Source organism: Fundulus heteroclitus, chromosome 1, assembly GCF_011125445.2.
Source record: "Fundulus heteroclitus isolate FHET01 chromosome 1, MU-UCD_Fhet_4.1, whole genome shotgun sequence".
Taxonomy (NCBI): domain Eukaryota; kingdom Metazoa; phylum Chordata; class Actinopteri; order Cyprinodontiformes; family Fundulidae; genus Fundulus; species Fundulus heteroclitus.
The window spans coordinates 24,043,017-24,060,526 of NC_046361.1; the positions used below are offsets into that span (position 1 = coordinate 24,043,017).

Sequence of the window (17,510 nt, forward strand, 5' to 3'; positions counted from 1 at the left end):
CCCTTGAGGCCTGTAATTGAAGAGAGAATGTGTGAATCAAGACGTATATCTCCTTTTCTTGGCATACGTCTTGACAACGCAACAGAACTATGAAAAATGTTATCTCTACTTCTATTTCAGATGCTCTTTGTCATTGTCTTGTTGTCTATTCTATCTTTATCTCCAGTGTCACGTTGTATGACTACCAGGCTCTCTGCTGGGTCCATTCAGAAAGCAGTGACAGTGGACACACGCTGCTGGATGTGAGCACTCTTCAGCCTCAATGTGTCCTAACCATGTAGTATGGTCTATATATTACAATATTTATTACCAATTTATATTTTCTCCCTTTTTTTCTTCTAGCCTTACTTCGCTTTTTTTGCAGCTGTAAAGTGGATCCTGACTGAGCTCGTCATGTAAGAGTCCTTGCAGGAAAATGTCTCTTGTGTGTTTATGGAGTTTCGCTATAAGTTCTGTGCAGATATGTGGTTTCTGAAGACTCATATGTAGGCCCCTCCACTCAGGGATTAGCTGTATGTTTGTGGGTATACCCTATATCTGCTGTGTGTTTGTTTATGGAGGCCTCCACATGTACATTGATGCGATTCGCTGTGATCATAACCCGTAATAACTACCTGATGTTTCCTGCAGCACGAGTATTTCTGTGATGCCACGTTGTGGTTGTGGTTTGTGCCTACTGGGTGGTCTGTCACTGCCACAGTGCATCATGGGAGGACTGAGTTGTCTGTACTCATTTGCTCATTTTATTTTTACACATTGGAGATAAACTGATACAAATTTCAGATATTTCCTATTTTTAGAACAGTAAATTCTCGACAAGATCAACGCAGAAAATTTCAAATTTTGCATCTGTCATTTGGAAAGATCAGTTACAAACCTTTTAGCGTTTTTTCTTCTTCCATGTTCGATCCAAATTAAGCAGCATTGCAATAATTTCAGTTTTCATTACGGTTCAAACTTTTCCTATCCACCTAATTTTTTTGCTAGATTTGTTTTTATTATTTTAAGAGTTTTTCATGTCAAGAGTTGTGCAAAGGGAAACATCTAAAACCAGTATTTTTTTTCTTTATACATTATATCATAATGTCAAAATGAGAATATCTCAGTCAAGACTCATTTAGGAACAAGCATTGTCTGATACAAAGTCCCAGCCTGATTCAGTTTTAAAATTATTGCCACCTACAGGCATGAACATGTTAAAGATGATCGCCCCCTGTGGTGGGTCCTCCCGAAGTGGTCTTCTTTTATTAATCACCCCTTTAGTAACAAATGACTCTTGAGACAGAAACTATACTTTAACACATTTAATCTCAACAAGCCAGAGAAATGGTACAGCTCAGTATTGGGCTCTTATATTGGTCATGATGCAAGAAAAATGTAAAATACAAAAGAGCCCTCAATGATCATTGCATCAGCATCATAGAGAATCTAAAATGCACACTTCCATGCAAGGGAGTGTACCCATTTCACAGTGTTCCTTGCTTGACAATGATGCAGAACGTCTCACCATATTCTGAAGTGACCCGTTTCCCTTTTATCGGTCCATTTCGTCCAATCTAAATATGTCACTTGTCTGATGTCCACAATTTCTGAGACATGTGTTATCTTCCCTGTAACTGCTTTGAGCAGCTCCAGCAATCTGTGGTGTCATATAATTTCTAACAGAAACTAAGCTGCTTTAAAGTGCAAACTAATACATTTCACTTCATCTCTATTTTTCAAATCTCTGCTGTCGTATAATTCACTGTCAATTTGGATCTTAACATATTTATAGCAATTGCAGTTAGTCACATCCTTAGAACACTTGGAAAAATAAAGTTGTTCTCCTGCTTCATGGACTTACCTCTTAGCTTTGACTAAACCGACAGCATCAAGAGCAGATCACATTAAACCGACTGGCAGGAAGGTGCAGCAGCAGCAGTCTGTTTTTCAAAGTGAATTTAATTTAAAAAGGTGAAAAAAACACTTTTGGTTATGGAAACCCCAGATTTGTTAGAGTTTAATAAGGTGATTGAGAAGAAAGTAGGCTGTGATTTATAGTTAGTAGCACAAATTGTGCCCTCAGAGCATTATGGGGTCCTGGTTTACAAAATGTACCACATTAAAGTGTAGCACATTCACTTGTCTTGAGGATTAAGTTTATTCCATTGTTTAAAGTAAATTTAAAATGTCTTAGTTCATGTGTTGTGATAAACTGCAGTGCCTGGATTAGATTCCTGGTTCATGAAGAATGCCAGGACTTTTTGCAATCATGGCACAACATTCTTACTGTTCTGTGCGTTTGACATAGCAAATTAATGGACGGTTTTGTTCCACTTGTGTTACACATGCAGATACTTCTGTGTATTGATAATGTTTGCGACTTCCCTGTTTAGATTCCTGGTTGAATTCAACTTGTACAGTTGGTGGAACTCGGATCTCACCGCTAAAGGTAAGAATGGACTCGTTCTAAAGGACCCTCTTACAAACACGTCTACACCAGTTTTATCACACCAATTTTTTTTTTTTTTTTTTTTTTTTTTTACACAATGTTTTTGTAAACAACATCTAACACAAAGAACAATTTGAACATATTTGGTCTCCTCAGTGATAATTACCCACCATGATCATGTCATAAACAAAAGTGAATACATTTTAAACTTGAAAATATAATAAATGTCAGAATATGCAAGTATATTTGAACATATATGTCATATCTATTTTTTGGAAATATTTTGACTTGTACTGATTTAAAGTACAACCCCACTTCCAAAGAAGAAGAATAAAAACAGAAAATAGACTAAAACATTAAGTGAAAGTCTTTCAGTCTATTCTTTTCCAGTCTCCAGGACTCTTTCAGTAAAGTTCTTTCAACACCTGGAGCTTTTATTCCTTACAGGTAAAAAAAAAATCTACAACAGGGATAAAACTGTCTCCAGTTCATTAGAGCTCGCAAAATCCTCAAAAACTACTCACAACAAAAATAAGTTATTTCTGTATTTTATTAAAAAAAATGTTTATCCATTCATCCATCACAGAAAAAACTGTTACAACCACAATATGTAAATAAACAATATGTAAATAAAAACCGATTACAATGCTTTGTAAATCCTTTTCAACACTACACTACAGTACACTACAAAGAAATGATGAACAGTTTTTTTTTTTTTTTTTTTTTTTTTTTTTGCAAAAGTTAACTTATTTTCAATTTAATGCCTTTAATATGTTCATAAAAAGCTGGGACATCTGTGTATTTACTACTGTGCTACAAGGCAACGCTAGGCAAGTTTAATTGACACACAATTGTCACGTATCACCTTTCCTTTTAACAACACAGATGAGCATTTGGGAACTGAGGACACTAATTGTTCATGCTTTGTTGGTGGAATTCTTTCACACTGTGGCTTGATATATAATTTCCGTTCCTCACCAGTCTGGGGTCTCCGTTGTCGTATTTTGAGCTTCATAATGTGTCACACACTTTCAATGGCAGACAGGTCTGGACTGCAGGCTGGCCAGTCAAGTACCTGTACACTTTCACTACGAAGTCACGCTGTTGTAACGTGTTGAATGTGGCTCGGCATTGTCTTTCTGAAATCAGCAGTGACGTTCCTGAAAGTGAAGTTGCTTGGATGGCAGCATATGTTGCTTCAAATCATGTATGTACCTTTCAGCATTAATAGTGTCTTCACAGATGTGCAAGTTACCCATGTCGTGGGCACACCCCCATACCATCACGGGTGCTGGCTTTTGAACTTTGGGCTGATAACAATCCAGATAGTCCTTTACCTCTTTGGTCCAGAGGACACAACATCCATGATTTCCAAAACCTATTTGAAATGTGTACTCGTCAGACCACAGCACCATTTTCCACGTTCCATCAGTCATCTCAGATCAGATGGGCTCAGGCTCAGAGAAACCAACAGCGTTTCTGAGTGTTGTTGATATGTGGCTCGTTTAAATCATGATTGCAACTCTGATTATTTAAAAGCCAATGTTTTAAAGATTTACAGAAAATGTATGTACAGTCTAATGGTACTGTGTTTCAAGAATGTGACGCACAAACTGAAAAGGCCGACTGACCAAAAAAGCTTTTTCCTGAGAGATTTACATATTTAAGCTCTCAGCTGTTAAAGTCTGCCACTTACATTCAGAGCCTTAGGGCCAGCTAAGCAGAGACAACTGTTGTTCAGATCCATATAGAAAGTAACTGAAAACCTCCTTTCATACAGTCACACCTGGATTATGAAATTTGCTTTTCTTCTCTTTACAATGAATAAAAAAAGAAAAATCACACCTATTCATCATATTCTGTATTCATTATCCTTTGATCAATATGCCCCTTTTTATTTTGTTATATTTTATTAATTTGTAATTTTTCCATTGTATTTAATTAATTAATTTATTTTTGAAGTATGCTTTAAGTTTCATCTGTGAAATGGTATATCCTATAAACATAAAATGCACCTAAATAAAAAAAAACACAGTCTATGCTTAAGTTCAGGTGAAATAAACTGGTTAAACATTATCTTTTTGTCTTTGTCTTCACCATCTTGTGCTTCCTTAGTATGAACCCCGAAAAAGTGTCAATCAGACAAATAGTGGAAATAATTAATCCAAAGAAGAGTTTAAATCTGATTATTACAACGTTGCAGGCTGATCCGTAAGATGCATTGTACTGCGTATGCTGAATAGTGGTTTTAGAGATCAACAATATCTGCTTATAACATGATAAATATGTATTTTCTTTTTTATTCTTTTTTGGTTTTATGTCTTTGTCTTTACTTTTTTTCTCATTTGCTTCCTTAAACCTATGCACTTTCTAATATTTTCACTGAAAAGCAGTGAACGCTGTGATGCCTTCTGCTTTATCAAGTGTTGATTACCATTTCCCTGTCTGGAAAGAAACTTACACTAAGCAGTGTCATATTAATTGGAGCCAAAACCAAGAAAATGGTCGTGTGAAAGAGGGATGGGAAAGAGAGGGATGGAGAAAGAAACTGCAAAATGAAAATTCCATAAAAATGTTTTGCTTGCACATTTTAATCCTGGATGAAGTGAAGCTGGGCATCGCCACTCGCCAGGCATTCGAGACAATTTCACAGCTGGCTAGCCTCAGGTCTTAGCAGCACTTTCTGTATCTTTTTACAACAAAGACACCCGGGCTTGTGACACACAGCTGAAACACAGCAACCCAGCAAAGTTGTAACCAAATCTACACAACTACTCAGGCTGAGCTAATCCCAGACGTTTATACTCATGTACGCGTTTTAATGCGACGCACACATACACCCACCTAGACAACAATGTTGCTGTGCTGGCTCGCTGTAATTAAACCATTCTAATCACACTTTTAATCTGCCATGTTTAGAAATCTCTGTCATAAAGACGAGAAACGCTCTGTGACAGAGCCGGGCTTTAAAGCTATGTGCTTGCATTAAATAAATTACTTTGCTCTTGGAAGATTCTTCCAGCCGTCTCGTAGTATGGTGTCAGTCCTCTAGGTGGCAGTAGTGTTGAAGCAATGTTTGGGGAGAATGAAAGCAAAAAAAAAAAAGGTTCTGCTTCATGGATACTGTTTTCTTTAATGATTGATTTTTTTTTTTTCAAAGTGCGGTGTGTTAAACTATTTGCCTGGAATCCTGTTTAATGACTTGATGAGTTTTTTTTACAGGTATAGTTTAAAGTCTCCGATTCGGTGTCCTTTAACTTATCCTGCACATTTGAACTCCGTGGTTTGTTGCCTCTCTCCTTTACCATTTCTTTCACTCTTTATGGTCTCGTTTTTCTTAATCTCCTCCTCTCTGTTTCCACTTTTGTTCCCCCCTCCTTTAGCTCAGAGGGCAGGTCCGCATATGCAGGTGCCGTGTGACACAGAGTACCCTGCCTTCGTCTCAGAAAGAACAATCAAAGAGAACATGGGCAACATTGACTGTGAAGGCTGTATCAAGTAAGAGACACTCAGAAAACAACACAGATTGTACCAACAGTGCCCCAAGGAGCTTTTCAGAATAAGAAACTTTTGTCAACTGGTTGATGTGAAAGAATCTAACAAAAAGTGACGGATACACCTATGAAAAGGATGAGGAATAAACTTCAAGTTCATTTTTCTGTTGAAAATACATTTATCCAGCCAATCCATCAGCGACACACACAAACCCCCAACTCTGTCCTCCAGCAGTTTGAAATACGAGGCATTTAAGGATGAGGGAGAGAAGTTGAAAAAAGGCTTCCTTTTAAAAATGGGAAAATGAGTGTGGTCCCCATTAACAATTTGGGATTTTCTGTCAGGCAATTGTGGGGTGTTCTCTGGATCCCTCCAATGGGCCCTTCATTGCTCCCAGCTGTGGAACTGCCAGCGAGCTCGGAAATCTGTGTTTGTGTGCATGTGTTTCAGTCTATGTGTGTGTTTTCCTTTGTGTCTGCTGCCTGCAGAGCCCCCTCAAGGTCGGCAGGGTAACCACTGCTGTTGGTGCCATGTCTAAAATGTGGTTGGGGATCCAGTCATAACGCAGAATACACATGCAGCAGCACCTACCCAGGCTCTCACACACGCTTTCAGATTGACATGACAGCGTTGTTCTTATCCAGTGACGACGGCGTGAAGAGCTGTATGCTCTTACACACAAATCCACTGTAAACAATTATTTTCCTGATCCGATACAATAAATCTCACATTCATTTGAAGTTTCCAGCTTATATTTGTGATGAAGCGTATTTGTGATAAATATATTTTACATCATTGACTGACTAAGACATTCTTCTGTATTTTCATTGAGATGTGTGTGTATCATTCTGCTGTAGGAAATAGACCCACTCTATTGACTCTCTGTGCAGGCATGTCATTTATGCACATCTATTGCTTACCAATGAGTGTAATTAGGCCCCAGGGAAATCAAAATACGGAGGATTAGATAATAGGCTGAATAAGGCAACATAGGTTATTTATGATTTGATGCTTCTCTTCTCAGATTTAATAGAATCAAGGCATAACATGTTTTTGATAAGGTAAATACTGCTGTCTGCCTAGGGCTGTAAGAATGTATCTCCACTACAGGCTGATGGTGCTAAAGTTAGTGCCTACATCTATCTATTCTATCTGATCAGCATATTTTGTTTTTTTTATGTCTAATTAGTTCCAAAGGAAAATATTTTGATCCCAACCGGTTTTTGTCGACAGGTTGAAGTTTCACTGATAGGCCTACTTGGTTCCCTAAGTTGAGATTGTTTCAAACATTAAAGACTAATATGATACAAGAACATTACAGCATAAAAATATAAAAGCTTTTCTCTTCTTTTATGGCCTCTTTTGTTTAAGATTTTATTTTGACCTCATGCATCTGCTGTATAGTTAAATGTGAAATGTAAACTATACAAAACATGCAGTCATGGTCATAATTATGCTATGCCAAATTGTAACAAAGACATACTCCTTCATGTAACAGGCAAAGCACTGCCACTTTTCTTAAACAGTATGGAATTCCATCTTGCATACTGCTTTAGATTTACCATCTTTTGCCACTAAGTGAGTTTTGTTTTTTCCTACAACCTTGAGAGGAGGCCATGGACTGCCACCGTCTTTGTACCTTTTTAGCTCCCATTCCCGTTCCAAGTGACCTTTTTTTTAATGCCGTCCATGATGTCACTCGTAGAGTTAGCTGTCCATCTTTCATCCCTCTTTCAGAAAAAAAAACATCTTCCAAGTCCATTCCTCGGGTCACAGAGATCAAAGATGTCTTGGTTTTCTATGTTTGTGAAAGTGTTTGCCTTGGTGGTTGATGCTGTCCATCTGTGTGTATTTGAGGCATTCTTCAATGAGTATTTGAGGTATCCGTGCTTTCACGCAGGCCGTGGAGCTGACTTTCCTAACACTGGGCATGTTTAAGTCCAGCAGCTGTGGAGTGTCATGATATGTTTAGGACATTTTCCTTTCCAAGGAAGCCTGTTCTGCTTTTTTTCAGTGGTCAGAACTTGATCAGCCTGGCACCGTGCAGGGGAGAGAATGGAGTAGTATAGATCTTGGCAGATTCTAAATGACTCTGTTCGAAACCGAATTGATCAATGTGCTGGAGAGGTTATATTGGTCATAGTGCGATTTGTGTATAGGTACCTCTAAACGACTGGAGACTTTTAGGGGTAAGATTGATTTAATAATACTGTTAAATCAGTGAGGATGGAAATACTGCTGCAGATATTAGGCCATCTCTGATCTGTCAGCAGTTGGACTCCTCCTCTTGAGAAGGAATTTGTGCAAAAACTATTTTAACATTTGATAACCAAAGTGAAGTAAAAGATAGGGAAGGGGAGAGACCCAAAGAAAAGAAAGAGCGATATAAAGAAATAGATTGAATCTTTACAAGCTCTCTTCTTCATAAAGCTCTTCCTTGGAAATAAATCACTGAGCAGGAGACCTGATCTTCCAGGCCAGTAAAACTCAGACGTGGGAAGAAATAGGCTCCAAAGTGTGGTTCACATTTGTCTCTTGATGGAGTGTGTTATATTCAGCAACACTTCATCGATGCTCACCTTGAACTAGACACAGCAAAGAGTTAGTGAGTCAGAAATGCATGTCTGTCCTATTTGATTACTGAGTGTCCTTTTGAGATTGTGTGCCTCTCTGAGTTTATCCAGAGGTCTTAATTTAACCATTTTATCTCCTCGTCATATATTCTGTGAAGTCTTTCCAATGCCGTCTACACATTATCGAAGGAGTATTCGATCATGAGCACAATACTCATCCAATTTGACTACTAGTCGATCAGAAAATTCCTCCTTCAATGTTTTATCATCTTTCATTGTTTTCCTTCTGGCTTTCTGCTTTTATTGGCAGGTCATTTGTGATTCAGCAGATCCCCAGCAGTAACCTTTTTATGGTGGTGGTGGACAATAAGTGTGACTGCAGCGACTTCGGACCCATCACCATGGACCCCATAGAAATTATGTATATCCTTTTATGGTCATGCGTGGTATGACAGAGATTCCCAGAAGGCTTTGTTTTACAAGGCCATGTCAAATGTCAGTTTGCTAAGAACTAAAAAAAAAAAAAAAAAAAATCTCTCTGTGCCTGCCTTTAACATTTCATTTATAATCTCAAATTAAAGATAATTCCTAATATTTCCACAATTTGAACTATAAGTCAGTATTTATGTTCTATAGTGAATAGCAGAAATGGGTTGACACTTGTTGTCAATGTTCTGTATGTATCAAACAGGACATTCTTCTATTTAGAAAAGTTGAAGCCTCTTTGGAAGGAATTTGTTGTGTGAAACCCTTTAATCTCTGTATTGAATTTGCCCTATATTATATTATATAGCATGTAAGATTGTATTTGAAGGATGCTCTTCTCTTTACTCTTTGAGTCAGAGAATCTATCTCTTTTATAAGAAACCATAAATGATGTCTAGTCTAAACAACACACATGCTCCATAGGTACATTATACATTACAATATTAGAAGTGAGATCCAGCGTAGTGACTGGGACACCTGTGTTTGTGATGCGAATAAGATGACGGAGAAAAGTTAACTTAATTTTGTTCTGAAAGGACCCAGAGTCTTTTAATAAGGCATACTGTTCTACTGACATCCATGTGGTTGTTATTATTAAACAACTTCTAGAATAAACATCAATTGCACACTTTTACAGAATACTGCACATATCCATCTCGTGTCTCCCGCTTACAGCCGCCTTTTCCCCTGGATTACATGAGCGAGAGAGCGTCCATGAGACTCGAGTACCATACCTTTAGTCCGAGTCAAGTCTGTGGAGCGTGATTCTAAATCAAGTTTAAAGGTTTTGTTTTTGCAACTTATGTGCAACTCAGGAGTATATCTGAGACTATTGTCACCATATGTGGATATGGGTAAAAGATAATTTGATAAAGCGGCAGAGTGATGTAAATCAAAGGAAGAAAGATGAACTATGACGGAAGCATGTTGTGGTTTATGGCATCTTGAGTTTTATGGCGTTTTATTCTTTCCAACCGTATGATTTTCATGGTAAGAATTATTTAATCCTTCCGTTGTGAATATATGCAGATGGAAAAGTAAAAAAAAAAAAAAAGAAATAAAGGAAAGAAATAAAAGAGGATAGTAATTGTTGGGGAAACTTAGAGATGTCTGGCTTCGCTCTAACAGTTGAGGATAAAAGAAGATCCTTGTAGGGGACAAGATCTAAAACAGAGGCCTGCAGGACAGCAATCTCCAAAAATGTCCTTAAAATGCTTTGTGAGTCAGTGTGCACTAAATTCTGGTAAACACTTTGATCAACAGCTAATACCTTTACTGACACAGAGAGTTTCTGCAGAAGAACTTAAGTCCCTAACCACAAAAAGTGCTTTCTCTCATCAGTGTGCATTTCTTTGAAACTTTATCGGCTATAAACATGTCCTCCAGTGTTTATTTTGTTGTAGAGCACTCACTGCAGTATAACATGTGCTATGCTGATGCTTTGCCACGGTAAAAAAAATTATCTTACACCGCCTGGAGTTCAATTCTCTATTGCTGGATTTTTTGGTTCTGTCCAATTGTTGCCTTCAGAAGGACTTACTTATGTCATGCAATCAAGAACGCGCATACATTTCCATAAGTGAGAAATACACGTACATAGGGCATGGTGTTTTCAGGGTGAGCACACCAGGCCAAAAAGTTAAAATTTTTGTCTCATCTGACCAGAGCCGTCCTTCCACGCCTTTAGGGCAAGAGATACTTCCACCTGAACCATGTGGATCTATAAGATTCTGGTTACCAGTTAGGTAGGTTCTGAAGGCAAGCCATTTATTTAGCGGCATCAGAGCAAAGGGAACATAATACAAATGCAGTCCGCACTTTTCAAATTTTTATTTGTAAATTAATTTGGATAACTAGGTTCTGTTTTTCTTCCACTTTATGACTTGTGCACCACTTTTTATTATTCTATCACATAAAAACCCAAAACAGTACAGTGTGAATTTTGGATCTGGGGAAAATGCACAACAAAGGGTTCAGTATTTTTTTTTCCCTTAACTTGAACTGCACATAACGAATCGCTCAAGTGTGAGAGACTGAAGATGCAAAAGGACAGGAGGCGTCCAGATACCTGTCACCCTTTTCATCCAGAGGTATTTGCAACTCACAAGTACCATACCCTTAATCTGAACACTATACGGGATTAATTGCTCATATGTTCTTCCTGTATCTCTAGGAGAACTCAATGGAATGTGGAAGAGCCGGGAATCTCACCATGTCTCTCAACACAACGTTGCTTTTAGCGATCATGGCGTTGTTCCTTAGGTGACCACAGCTTCGCTTGACTCATTATCCAGACCATGACCTAGTTTGGCTTGGCTTGGCACTATGAAGAATTGTAATTATGCCACAGAAAACAACATTTCTGTCCTGTATGAAACTGTGCCCTATTCAAACCCATCACCTACCTAATCCCCAGCCCAGAGATACCTCCCCTCAGGGTCATCAAGTGTTTGAAAGCACTGCTAATGGAGACTATTAAATCTACTAAATAATCATAATCCTATAAAGGTATCATATGAGCTACACAGAATGGGTTGTGGGAGAAATTCATAAAAAAAAAATAAAATAGACAGCCAACTATACATTGAATGTGCTTTTTAACTCAAGAGCCCTTTCAATTAATCAGGGGGTTGTGGCTTTCTTCATCCCCCCAATTTTTTTCGTCAAACCAGGGGCAAAAACAACTTGTGTCGGGAAGATTCTACCTTAGAAATGGACCCTGATAGGGTTAGGATAGACCGTTTCGAGTGGGGCTTTCTGATGGGGGGTGCTAAACATTTCTGAGTGGATTAAAATTTCCAGTATTAATGTCCGCTTTTACTGTTTTTAGTTTAATCTCCACTGCAACCCATATGTTTAAATTCTGAGCAAAGCACTGTCCAGGACATTAAGGTTCATGGTAGAGACAGTTAAAACACACCAGTAGGCGCTTAGAATCAACACAAGTCATCTAGGGCTATACCCACTAACACTGATACCAAAAATGTTCAGCCCTTTCAGGGGTAGCTAAGGGCTGGGGTCTGTAGCTGGGCTTGGAGCTGGGCATTACAGCCACGAAACACCCACATGGACAGAGATGGATGCACTTTCCGCTGGCCTGCTCTGACTTGCCACGGGCATTTTTGATTCTAAAGATTAAACAAAAAATACTGAAGATGTTACCTGTGGCTGGGATTGTTACATGATGTTTGTCTAATTATCTTTTTTTGTTTCCTCAATGAGAGAAAAAAAAAATCTGTTACAATATATACTGTTTATGAAAAAAATAAAAGTTTATAGTTTGCAAGTGGTACCCATAAACTGTGACTCAGCGATTCTCTGATGTGAGTGGTTGTAATAATTAAGCTTTCCCTTATGAAAAGATATTGTTCCTGTTTGTGTACTTTTGAAATAAAATATTGTTTACAATGTATACTTTTGTTGAATGTTATGTTATTTAAAGGCTCTTTAGAAGTCGCTGTTCGAAAAGAGCTAGACCTGTAGTTTCAATCTACACAACTTGCTCCTTTGTTCTCAGTTAAAGCGGCATTAAGACAGTGTCTTCTCCAAAGCAGAAATGTGGCAAGCATGTGTGCGCTCTGCATCTGTTGTTTCCCTTTTCTGTCATTAATGTGAACGGCTGCCCAGGAGGAAGCCCCCACGGAGTCATCGAGAGACAATAAGGATCAAGACATGACAGCCAAAGACCAGCTACAACACGCATCTGTGTCGGTTTAGGGATAGAAGCATTGTCTGTCATCACTGGGGCACTCGCATCGTGAGCAGTAACGTAATCTATAACTCGCACTGTTGTTTAAGTAAAATATATTTTAAAAGATGACAGCTAAGTTTTTTTTCTGAGATCCTGTCAGTGCCAGCCAGAGGAAGCTCTGCTTTGGTCTCCATGTCAACACAAGGACCCTTGTGGTCAACAGCTGGGCATGCTTGGTCTCCTTCTCTCTCCCCGTAACTCAACACTTTAGCTCTACACCCCACCCTTCACCTGCGCTAAATAGATATCTTGGAATAAATTATGTTCTCCGCTGTTTTATTTTGTTTGACCTACAACTTTGTCACTGTGATTATTCCCAGTATTCTTTTTGTCCATGGGTTTGGGTTGACATGCTTGTCGTCTGTCACTGCAATAATGGGGTTGGAGCTGCTTTGGGTCAACACCCTTCCAATCCAGGCCTGCGATTCCTTCCGCTCTGCTAGATGAGTTATGAGAAAGTGGATGCAAAGTGTGGAACAAAAAAGCCGCCTTGGGAAAGCAGTCCTCTTTCTGTGGAGCTGTCGCGCCCTTTTACAGCCTTCCTCGTTCATGTGAGTGATAAATGCTCATGTATGTTTTGTGTAAGCTCCTTTGCCTCAATGCTGGCTGGGCGCTTGGAATCTAAAAGGCCTACAATTGCACACAGACTATATTTTCATAAACTGCCCACGGACAGCTAAAATGAATGTGGGAAACGGCATATAGTTTAACAGAGAAACACATATAAAGCCAAAATGATTCAAGTGACAAATTTGGAACAAAAGCTATTTAAAATACAGTCACTAGTGATTTTTACCAGTCAGGTCCTGAGTCTTTCAGTGGAAAGTTCAAGTCAAGTCTCTGATGACTTAAATAAATATTGTGTCATCAGACCCATGACATCTAGAGCCCTTAAAGAACTATTATAGTGTCGGTTAGGAAGCCAAACCTGCACTCATTGTCCTCAGACCTAAATTACTACATGAACTTTTACTAATTATATTGAAATATTTAGCAACTATTATCTATCTTGTAGCATTCAACAGAGCATGCAAAAAACTGCTAAATACAGCTTTATGTTATTTTTAAAATTGTTCCAAGGAATATTTTACAGTGGATAAATTGGATCATTGGATATAGACATTTATGCCCTGCAACAAAATAGAGATAAAAGCATTGTGTTGTCAAATTTCTGAATGATACAAAGTAAGTTTTTGTCTTGAGCTCTTGTAGTGAGAGAATGTGGGAGGTAAGTTACATTTATTTTGCTTTTACTAAATGCACCAAAGTCATTTAATGCAATGTTCATAGTGAGAGACATTCATGGGGTCGCCGATCAAACGCATTCCTTCACAGTAAAACATGCACAGGAGCTCATTACCTGTCAGAGAGGTAGTTTGTACTTCACATACCAACTTCATTTCACTCAGAGTTGATAAAGACTTTTAATTAGAATCAAGTCTCAGACCAGGAGTTCAAGATACACTGCAGGTCTTTTGGTTTTGAGTCTCAAACTCAAGTCATTTTCTGCTTTTCATACCATTCTTTGTAAACCTGACAGATGACTTGTGTGAAAATCACAGCAGATCAGTCTTTAAACAGAACAGCCCATCTGGCACCAACATGGCACGTTCAAAGTCACTTAAATCCTCTTCTTATGCTCCGTTTGAACTTAAAAAGTCATCTTCTTCCCATGTAGGTGCCTCAATGGTACTGAGGTCGCCTGGTAGATGAGACAACACCATGTTGATTTGCTACTTGTGTTAATAAATTGATCAGGTGTAACCAATAAACTGGTTGATGTTTGTACATCCCTGCTTACTTTTAAATATAAGCCTAGTTTATATTGCGTGAAGATCTTCATCCAGTTTACACTTACAGTTCCTCTCATTCCCATTAAGACGTTTTCTGAAAGAGACGTAACTGATGGTGTTTTCTAAAAAGCTGTCCAAATTCCTTCCCAATGATCCAATCTGCACAACTGTTTGAGGTGGGAAGGAACCCCTTAGAGAGGAGTCACTCATGGTTTGAAGACAATGCCCTAAGGGGGCCCTGCTTCACAAAACACATCAATCCATCAGCACTCACACTGCTTTAACTTTCTGTCTGGACTACATGAGAAATCTCTTTTGCCAGTTTGCCCGAAGACAGGCGACAGTGAATCGCCTGTATTCACACATTCAAACATTGTAAGCATAAACACACGCATGATAAACACGACACGCACAATGCATGCCGGCGGTCACACGGAGGGCAAAGCTTTTGGTGTTACCTCCAATGGAGTGGATCCCATTGGCGGTTTGCTTTGAGGACCACAGATATGTTTAAATGGAAATGATTCTGAGCAGCTGAAGTGCACCGAGACCACCCACAGGGCCAGTGACCACAACAAGACACGAGTAAGGCAAGCTGGGAAAACACACACAATATTTTGCTAAAATTCCACTGGATCACTAGCTGTACGCCGGCCATGAAACTCATTGTCTCCATATGTATCTCCTTTTTGACAGAAGACGACACTGACAACGAAGGAAAAGCATTTTGAATGTATTTTAAGATGGTTATTGTATTCAATCATGAGTCAAATGGACTGAGCTTTTCTAGCTTCCCCATAACAAATAGGGTGATTATTTTCACATCCTGAGCAGATTTACCTCATCTCTGTCCCTATAGCCGCCACTTTCCACACCCTTTTTTTTTATCTTCTTCCCCTCAAGCTCTGACCACATGCTCACTGGGTGCACTGGTGATAATGAGCAGACCTCTCAGCTACATAACCCACACATGCATATGCCCACATGCTCCCACATTGGAGACGAAAACCAAACCAAAGCCCAAAGACAAATTTGTTCCTGTGAGTGCCAGGAGACACATTCCTGCCAAGGTTGAGAGGTGCCAGCTGAAAACATACACTCTCAACACACACGCATACATACACAACAAATTAGTTTGCTACCCCATGCTGTGACAGGAAAAAAAAAAAAAGGTTTCAGTATTCAGAGACCTATTGGCGAGCCAAATAAATTGACATCCAGCTGTACTAATACTCTCTCTCTCTCTCTCTCTCTCTTTTTTTTCTCTCCCTATCTCTATCTCTCTGTGTAATGTAATTGGGTGGGTGCTGCTGGGATAAACATATATTGTGTCTCATTGTTTTTGAGATCTGATTAGGACTAGCAAAAATTATTTACAGGGAGAAGTCTCCCAAAATACATTTCACTATCATGCAGAAAAAGCCCCCTCTCTGCTATAGCCACAATCTAAATAACAGTTTAGAACTCATGTTCATATATTTTGCTGTATTTTGTGTGGAAAAAAAAACAGATGCAATCAGAGCTCATCTAGAAACCTAGCCTCAAGCTTTTTTAAAACCTCATTCGCATACACACGGCATGCTCAGCAGCGCCCTAGAGGGGCAAACCTACAAGCTTCTTTAAACAGGAAGTGGCTAAATGGAGACATTGACTCTGCCACTCAAATGCATGCATACTGGTTTTTGTGAAGACCAACTTAACAAAATGGACAGGAAGGCAGAAGAAGGTGAGAACTGTTATGTGGGGAGGCTAGTTTGGAGGTCAGGGAGACAGCGGTAGGAAAGGGTACACCTTTTGCGACGGAATAAGTGGTCTCATGATATCATTCCACCAAAGTGAGCAACACCACTGATTTTGTCCCAATGTATTTGTCCTAGATTGGGAATAAGATCCATGAAAACTATTCTGAGCTCTTAAGTGCTTTGTCAGATTACTGTTCATCAGGAATAACTTGTTTACCTTGGATGGAAGACCAATCAATGAGCTGGAGGCTATTGAGGGTTTTTCTATCGCACTGGTTGCTTCAAATCACACTGTGCAGATAAAGGGGGAAGGTTGATGTGATAACAGTATTTTTTTGAACATGGTTTAGTTGCACTCATTCTTTACACAAGTATGCATTTGCATTTGTGTCAATCTGTCAAGTTCAGCTTGTATTTTAAACACCGCCTAGACTGCCACTCAAGCTAACCTTCTTAAATTATATATGGACTGGACTAAATATTTGATTTTATTGGCAAATTAGCTCACGTGTATGCATTGAACATTTAACAGTGCTTTTATTATAGATTTATTTTGTTTTTGCTTTTTTTTGTCATAGTTGTGGTTCATAGCAACTGCTGCATGACCCAAGTGCACTTGAGTTTAAGGTCACAAACTGATGGTCAGAAATTCTCCACTAGAATTTTCTGTGAGAGAGCAGAAATCATGTTTTTTCCAAATTTTGGCAAGCTATCTAGGATCCGACAAAGCAAGGCGCTCCAGATCATTACAGTGAAGCACCTTGTTTGACCATTTGTTCCTATTCTGAAAAGCTTTGTTATACACCAAATGCAATCTTAAGCACATCTTCTGAACAGTTCCACTTGCTCCTTGTCAGTATACAGTATTCCAAAAGTCTTAGGGTTATTTTTTGCCAAACAGGAGTCAATTCGTTGTGTTGTTTTTGGTCAGTAGTCGGTTAGGCCCTGAAATTCTCCTATGGGTGCCAATTTCTCCCTCTTTCTTATAGATAAATCAAAAAGGCTGATAAAAATCAACAAGAGGGATCATATTTCTCCAATTTTAGCTTCCCTTCATTGGCTTCCTGTTAAATCAAGAATAGAATTTAAAATTCTCCTTCTCATAATCAAGGAGAATTTAAAATAATGAAGCTACATCAAATATCTGCTCCATCATATATCAGAGCTCTGATTACCCCGTATGTTCTTAACAGAGCACTACGCTCTCAGACTGCAGGTCTACTTGTGGTTCCTAGAGTT

General features: G+C 38.8%; 1 protein-coding gene across 2 annotated transcripts in view; it reads left to right on the forward strand.

The window, feature by feature from the left end:
- Positions 1 to 12,397, forward strand: part of cacna2d3a (calcium channel, voltage-dependent, alpha 2/delta subunit 3a) — a 186,614-nt gene extending 174,217 nt beyond the window's left edge. For both annotated transcript variants that reach the window (XM_036138420.1, XM_036138425.1), the window contains 7 exons: positions 167 to 242; positions 343 to 395; positions 2,376 to 2,431; positions 5,815 to 5,929; positions 8,810 to 8,922; positions 10,993 to 11,075; positions 11,159 to 12,397. In XM_036138420.1, coding sequence (XP_035994313.1) covers positions 167 to 242; positions 343 to 395; positions 2,376 to 2,431; positions 5,815 to 5,929; positions 8,810 to 8,922; positions 10,993 to 11,075; positions 11,159 to 11,251 — 589 coding nt within the window. In that variant the 3' untranslated portion in view covers positions 11,252 to 12,397. The remainder of the gene's footprint in view (positions 1 to 166; positions 243 to 342; positions 396 to 2,375; positions 2,432 to 5,814; positions 5,930 to 8,809; positions 8,923 to 10,992; positions 11,076 to 11,158) is intronic.
- The last annotated feature ends 5,113 nt before the right edge of the window (positions 12,398 to 17,510 follow it).